This window comes from Bidens hawaiensis, unplaced genomic scaffold, assembly GCF_021521415.1.
Source record: "Bidens hawaiensis isolate Kalapana, Puna unplaced genomic scaffold, B.hawaiensis_p1.1 tig00033228_1, whole genome shotgun sequence".
Lineage (NCBI taxonomy): Eukaryota > Viridiplantae > Streptophyta > Magnoliopsida > Asterales > Asteraceae > Bidens > Bidens hawaiensis.
The window spans coordinates 130,186-137,825 of NW_027495699.1; the positions used below are offsets into that span (position 1 = coordinate 130,186).

Genomic DNA, 7,640 nt, shown 5'->3' on the forward strand with positions numbered 1-7,640 from the left:
ACGTGGATGAAGAGCAGAAGACTGAAGCTGTCGCTCGTGCTCAAGCTAATCAAAAGAAGTCTGTATCTAAAGTGCCAGGTGACATAATTTCATGGCTTTATGATTCTGATTTGAAAGTCTGTATTGTCAAATGGGAGAACGGTATCCAATATTATGAAAAGATCACTGATGTTCTCTCATTACCGCGTTGGGACATTCGGACCCTCGCGTGACGGTCGTTAATAAACCGTGGGGGTGATCGAATTGCAGATTGGTTTCATCAACATCTTCTATTCGAGGTTTCATCAACATCTTTTATTCGAGGTCAACCATGGGTTTAAATTTCTTAAGCCACGGGTCCCTACTCATAAGCGTATCAATGAGATTGATCCAAGGACGGGCTGGAGAAAGTTGGTTCTTAAGGTAAAGCCGCCAAAGACAATGAAACGTGTGCCGGTGAAGACGTTGAATCAACACATGTATTTATCATTCAACCGCTAGTACTACGACAACCGAACTGGTGAGGCCGTTATTGTCTTGGGTAAAGGGTTAAAGACCGAGCTAATAAAGATCATCGATCCGATGTGGCTCGTGAATTTGACAGAGACCGACAACGACGTGCTTTTCAAGAATAAGATTTTATTTGAGCGCCGTGAAGACTATGACCGGGCAATGCAGTTTCAGCGTGTTGTTCGTGTGTGTCATGAGCATGGTATTCACAGCTGCAGAGACTGGCAGACCAAGCGCTTCAAGTAAATTAAAGACAAAGAGCTCAAGACGAGGGGGTGTCTGTTAGTACACGGTTTTGCGTCTCGAGTCTTTGTAATTATCGTTTATGTACTTATCTTTTATATTAAGATATTAATGTAGTTCGTTAGGGTAATCATCTAGTTCGTTAAGGATGCTTAACGAACTAGACTTAAGTTATGTTCCCTCCTGATTCGTTTAGGATGTTTAACGAATCAGGGGGTGATTCGTTAAGTTTATTCTGTTTATTGTATGTAACGAAGTGGGTGGCTAGTTCGTTACGGAATGTGTAACGAACTAGACCCATTTTCTATATATAGTGTTTCATACACTGTTTAGTTTAAGCATTGAGTTAACAGTATTGAACCTCTGTCCAAATCGTTTCTCTCAGTCTTCAACTTAATATTATACATACACATATATACAATTAATATATATACATATACATATACTTAACATTAACATATAATCAATATATAGCATCATGAGCTAGATCCGTTTAGTTATTATTATCTTATATCTGATTAAGGTATTCTCAAAAGTCAATTTGGTTTGTAAAAAACTACAATAATTTTTTGTACATTACTTGCACTTACGTATTACACGTGTAAAAAAAATTTCAAAAAAAAAAAATTGTTACGTTGAGTTCTTAAAACTCAAAGCGGTTCTAAAAAAAATCAATCTTATATATACATATATGTGTGTGTGTGGTGTGTGTGGTGTGTGAGATAGGGAAAGAGAAATATGCCACCTAAAAGTTCATTTCATAAAGAACTTTCAATCCAAGAACTTTACCTTACAATGGTGAACTTTGTTTTTCTCGAGTTTGTAACCCCCACGTAATTTTGGACCTCGAGAACTGATGCTTGTTGTGGATGCTCTAAGAGGTGGTTAAGATGTTAATGTGTACTTGATGCTGGAACTTTTGATTGAAGATATTGGTATATTATTGAAGGGGGCATTAGAAGTTTAGAACATTAAACAAGAATTAATAAAAAAAAAAAAAAGCTATTTTTACGAACGTGTATGCTGCAATATAAAAGGCTGACATGTTCTTTTGTTTCCAGTCAAAACAAATTTCTTGTTTTACAATAATGTGACCCTAACCAAATAAACAACTAACTTTCCCACTAATACAAACTAATTAGCAATCAATTCCGTCTTTCGCCTTTGATTATTACTTATCCAATCAAGAACATCCGAACAATCCTCTTGGCTGATGAAAACCCTGCATATGTTTTTTAATGCTTCAGCTTCACTCCAAAAATATACATGGGTGGGACACCCATTACCCATGTAGTAGCTGTTTTAATAAAAACTAGAGGTGGGTCATTTGGGCCAAAACAAGTTCAGATTAAAATGGATCACAGCACCCTTAGTAAAAAAAAACATTTTTAATTAGCATGTTGATTACGTGACTTAAAGATCTGTATGCATTACAAAAAGGGTGCAGTTCTGTTTTTAGCAAGTTTTTTTTTAAATGGCCAGTTTGACTCGGATCACAATAACTAAACAGGTCAAAATTGCATACCCTCTTTTAGTTCGATAAGTTTTTAATTGTGTAATTTCTCGTCGATCTGACATTTCTTTATCCATTGCAAGTGATCTCGGGACTGCCAGTTTTCCAGTTTGATCATGGTATGCGTTATAAATAAAATCGAGTACCTCAGTCTGCAAACAAGGTATAACATAAATATTATATAACTAGATAAATCAAAATGCGCAGTTGAAAAGATAAGACTATAAGAGGCATACAAGGGGTCTAGAAGCATCGATCCACTGATAAATGGGCTCATTGCGGAACCATGTCAACTGTCGTTTTGCAAAATTCCTGCAACACAAACCGGTATTAGAAGGGTAAACGAGCCTAACTGCTCGTGAGCTACTCCAGATCAACTTGCTAAAACTCGAAACAAGTTGAGCTCAATGAGCTCGACCTCATTTAATAAATTATCACGACCGTGAGCTTGACTCGGCTGCTAAAAAGCCTAAAGAAGCATATTATCCACACTCATATACTATTTTCTATCTTATATAACAAATATATAATTACATTATAGTTATTATTATATATAAAAAAAGTATTATAAAACAATAATGTAATATATATTTAAAACTAAAATCATAAATATATTTGTGAACATATATAATAATAATAATAATAATAATAATAATATATGTAAAGTATAAACAGATTAATCAAATATTTAACATATTAAAATAAAGATTAATAAAAAGAATTACCTTGATGCTTTCTGAAATTCAGATAGAAAAGCATAAAACTCGCGCGACGAGCTTCTGCCTCCTTCGTTTTCACAATGTAAAAGGTATTCCATAGCCTGTGGTTTACCATTAAAAAGATACAAGATTGAGGCAAAGACTCCACCTTTGACAAATAATTAACGCTCTAGTTATACTTAGAAATAACTATTATTATTACGATAATATTCTATCTTTTAGCATGAAACGTTGTGGAAGGTTCTATAGGTTTTGAATATCTTTTTGCCCTCTTCAACCCCTTTCCAAGTTTGGTTTTAAAAAGCGTGAGGCGATGAGGTGGTGTTTCATGCCCATCTGGGTCACATTTGGTCAAATTCAGGGTATGTAGGAGGCTGATATGTAAAAACAACCAAAGAGGTAAAGAAACTGTAGACACTTTATTTGATAAAAAGTAGATATGTAAAAGAGATGAGAGAGACGCAACTTCTGGTTGTACAGAAAGCTTGTTTGGCTGTATATAGAACAATGGCCTGCACTCTTCAAGCTCTCGCCTAAAGGAAACGCCTCGGGGCGCCTCACATTTTTAAAACCAAGTTTCCAAGTAACCACAAAAATATTATTCTTTGAGGCAAAGTATAACCCAAATCGACCCTTTTACCCATGGCTTAGCAAAGATATTCAAGGTGCAACTAGCACCAAATCCTAAGCATCATAGGAATAAAAATACTCAAGAAAACAAAACACAAACGAAAGTTAATAAAGAAATGAAAAAGGAATTAACTAATAAACATGTACATGAGGGAAGCAATATATAAAACATAGGGAGTAATACAGAATACCTGTCTGTAACCGATTGCCCGTGTAGCAGAATTTGAGTTTGGCTGAAGACCCATATCAAGAAGCCATCTTGCTTCAGACAAAAGGCCATTATCTCCTAAGTATATGACATGTGGACCAAATTATACAAAAATAATCACTTCAAATAAAGTCAAAAGCTACAAATATACCAACACCTTATGATTTATTGCATGGATAATCAATAAACAACGCATTATTTGAAATAACCAACTTTCAAAAGTTTTAACTTTGACCGTGTTGACATTTTGGCATAGTGCTGATTTGGAGTCAGGAAACCGGCTAAATTAGAAATCCAAAATTAAGTAAGTAATGGTTTATACGTGAAAACAAAGTTCGTTAACAAAAATAGGAATCTGAATAAACTATGTTTACCATTTTATGTAATTTTCTCTTTAATAAATTGTCGCAAATTGGGGCAAACATAAGTTTTCTATGTATATGGAAATTTGCAACTACAGTTCATGAGATCTTTTTCCCGAATACCGGTACCGAACCAATACATTTGGTGCGGTATTCGGTACCCAGTTTTGTTCAAATTTGGTATCAGCATTTTTGGTACCGATACAACACTGATCTCATGCCTACTACAATGGGTATTTGAAAGCTATAAAAGGAGTGATACCTGAAATCATATCTTCACACCGAAAGTCGATTGACCTATAAAGATCCAATCTTGCAGTTGAAAGAAAAAAGCAAATAAAATCATAATCCAATTCTTTAGGCTTTTCTTCCGTGGAAAAGTCAACACCAAGATCAGTGGTATGTTGACCTTTTTGTCCTTTGAAAGAATCATATGGTATTGGAAAAGCTGATGGAGGTAACCCAGTAGACTGCAATATGAAAGATCAACAGTCTTAGGTTATGTCTTATCTCTACTCGGTCAAAGGAAGAAAATATAAATGGCTTAAATGGAAGCGGGTAAGGGTGTAAACGAGTCAATCCCCTCGTGAACCTTAGTTGCATCAGGTGCCTTCATACAAACATAAGATTATTTATGGATTCATATAGCGTGCGGTGTCACACAATAACATGATTATGTATGCTGAAATAAAAAGTAACCTTTATGATTTCAAGCTTGCGTCGTAAACGATACCAATCATTAGCGGGCAAAGATTGAGCAGTTGGATCACCCGCTTTGGTGACCAAGCGCACAGCACCATCCCAATCATAGATTCTCTCAAAACTTGCCAGCTCAGACTGCACTTGGAAACTAATCTCTGCAGTTGCCTTTGGTACATCTGGTTTCCCGTATATAAACCTTTCACATAATCAAAGAACAAGTTGCGTAAACAAGAAAAGCCAGCATGAAGCATGAATGGAAGTTGAGAGTAATATACCATCTTAAGTATAATCCGGTCCCACCGGTAACTATTGGAACGCGGCCTCTATTTAGAATATCTTTTGTAGCTTGTCTGCCGTCATCATAGAAGTTTCCAGCAGAATAATCTGGCTGAAAGAGGTGGTTAAGTAAAGTCTAAAAGAAGGATAGATTAGATTATAGGGGATACCTTGAGTAGGGTGTAAGATGTCAAGCAAATGATGTGGTACTTCCTAGACAAAATGAAGCATACATTAAGTAAGTGAGTATTTGAAGGTAGGGATTGTAATTAGGATTACCTGTCTTTCAATTGCAGAAGGTTTTGCAGAACCAACATCAAGGCCTTGATAAACCTGTGTGATGAAACAAAACAAAACAATCAATTGAATGTTGTAAATAAACAGAATTAGGCAGGTATTTGTTTGATTGCTGGATAATAATATAATATTGAAGTGACCTGAACAGAGTCTGCGCTTATGATTTCTCCGTTGAGTTTTTTGGAAAGCTCTAGAGCGAGCCTGCTTTTACCGGCGCCGGTGGGGCCAGAAATGACGATGACTTTGTTGTTGGGTTTTGTAGAAGAAGCAGAGCATTGGACGGTGCTGAATAGCCGTCTCTGGCGGTAGCTTGTGAGGAAGGAGATCGGTGAGTATGATACCCGGAGACTCATCATCATAATAAACCTCCTTCCGATAACAATATTCATCCGCCGATATACTTACTTAACTTTGGGGATTGAGTTTTGGTAAAATGAATTGTAAGCCCTTCCTTCAAATTTCAATTAAAATATATATATTTACTAGTTTTTATCCCCGTATTACAAGTTTGTTTTATATTGTTTTGTTCTAATATTTATTTATTTTTTGAATTTATATTTTTTTATTGTATGAAAGTTAATAATATACTTATGGTTTGATGATAAATTGTTTTACAAATAAATGAGATGTTACAACCCGATTTAAAAGCTATATGGTTTTGATGAGACCCAAGACTCGTTTATTTTTTTACTATAAAATTGGTTTTTATTTTATAAATAATATTTATGAAAGTTAATAATATACATATGGTTTGATGAGACCCAAGACCCGTTTATTTTTTTTACTATAAAATTGGTTTTTTAATTTAAATAATATATATATCTTTTTTAAAATAAATAAGATATTAATTTTTAGTATATCATATTTTATAGGATGTTAACATCAATAATTTGGTGAGAATAATTTTTTATATAATGAGATGTTATAACCCGTTTAAGGAATATCTAGGTTTGGTAAGACACATACCCATGAATTCGGGTCAAATGCATGAGAAGCCTTTATTTAAAAATCAAGCAAATCTGGTGACTCCAATATAAGGGGGAGCGACCACATCGCGACACGTAGGATTTTTATGTCTTCATTTATATATATTATCGATATAAAACACGGTCGTCCGACTAATTCCCAATCTCTAAATTGAAATCGTTCTCCGCTCACAAGGGTAGATTCTCTTACTTAACATATGATGGACCAGATGGACTCGAGATTTGAACCGACAATTTTATACAAATAAGTATCAAACTTGGGTCTCTAATTGATAACGTTATCCTCTTACCACTAGGCTACAAGTAATGATTAGTTTGTTACTTTGTTAAAATACTAGGTTCAGGGGCAGCTTCATGGGTGGGCGAGGTGGGTGTCCGGTCGGGGCACTTCTTTTTATGGGGCACAAAATTTTTAAAAACTTCTCAATGTTATATATAGAGAGAGAGAAAAGATAAATATAATAATACCTTAGCGTACAGTGGGTACGCGAATACCCTATATTCACGAAATCGATCCATGAAATCGCATCCCAACATCTCAGAATCGTCAATACATATCCAACTAATCACTGGTTCACCGAAAAAAAAGTCTTGGATTGTTAATCGATCAATTTTTTACCTTTTTCATAAAAACCGTTTTTTGAGCGTTTTAGGTTTTTGGCTGAGCGTTTTAGAATTTTTTTTGCCTTTAAGCGTTTTTTTTTGCCTTTGAGCGTCTTGCTTACATATTGTACGTTAAGCAGTTATTGAACAGTAACCTCACCCTATATGGCTATATATATAATACCAAAACACTAATAATCTCACAAATTTTACAATACCCAAATTTTAGACCCATTTTTTTTTCAGATTATCCAAATATTTGTTGGCCCATTAAAAATTGAAAAAAGGCTCATTACTTGAAATTAATCAATAAAAGTTAAATAAATGAATCAATGAAACGAATATGCGGGATAACAACATCGACTACGAACACCAGCAGTCACGGTAACATATGAAGAAAAGAGTTTTTTGAAATTGTAATTATCGAAATCTTATTTACTATCCATAATGCCCAAGAAAGATTTAGTGGGTTAACGATAACAGCTATCGAAAACGGAATATTAGAGAGCATAAATTTCGAAAAGTTGATTCACCATTTTGTTATAAAGAATAGCTTCATAAAAACTCAGTTAGCTATTAGCCTATTTAGTATGTTATAAACTTTTTATAATA

At 34.6% G+C, this 7,640-nt stretch overlaps 1 protein-coding gene across 2 annotated transcripts; it reads right to left on the reverse strand.

Moving 5' to 3' along the window:
- Positions 1-1,747: 1,747 nt before the first annotated feature.
- Positions 1,748-5,888, reverse strand: LOC143584683 (tRNA dimethylallyltransferase 9-like). 2 transcript variants are annotated; one of them, XM_077066681.1, is made up of 11 exons: positions 5,580-5,888; positions 5,422-5,475; positions 5,313-5,355; positions 5,142-5,250; positions 4,864-5,062; positions 4,427-4,634; positions 3,786-3,880; positions 2,971-3,065; positions 2,482-2,557; positions 2,258-2,397; positions 1,748-1,954 (listed from the first exon to the last, which is right to left on the reverse strand). In XM_077066681.1, the coding sequence occupies exons 1-11, from the start codon at positions 5,826-5,828 to the stop codon at positions 1,867-1,869; spliced, it is 1,356 nt and encodes a 451-aa protein (XP_076922796.1). In that variant the 5' UTR covers positions 5,829-5,888; the 3' UTR covers positions 1,748-1,866. The 2 variants fall into 2 exon arrangements, with proteins under 2 accessions (XP_076922796.1, XP_076922798.1); XM_077066683.1 differs by having other exon boundaries at positions 5,142-5,254; positions 5,580-5,772.
- Positions 5,889-7,640: the final 1,752 nt, after the last annotated feature.

Bases quoted from the DNA above. Each gene is read 5' to 3' on its own strand.
- LOC143584683 (XM_077066681.1), bottom strand. From the start codon at position 5,828: ATGAATATTGTTATCGGAAGGAGGTTTATTATGATGATGAGTCTCCGG. The intron at 5,356-5,421 runs GTAATCCTAATT...CATTTTGTCTAG, and splicing joins CTTCTGCAATTGAAAGACAG to GAAGTACCACATCATTTGCT. The intron at 3,881-4,426 runs GTATCACTCCTT...TCATATACTTAG, and splicing joins GTGTGAAGATATGATTTCAG to GAGATAATGGCCTTTTGTCT.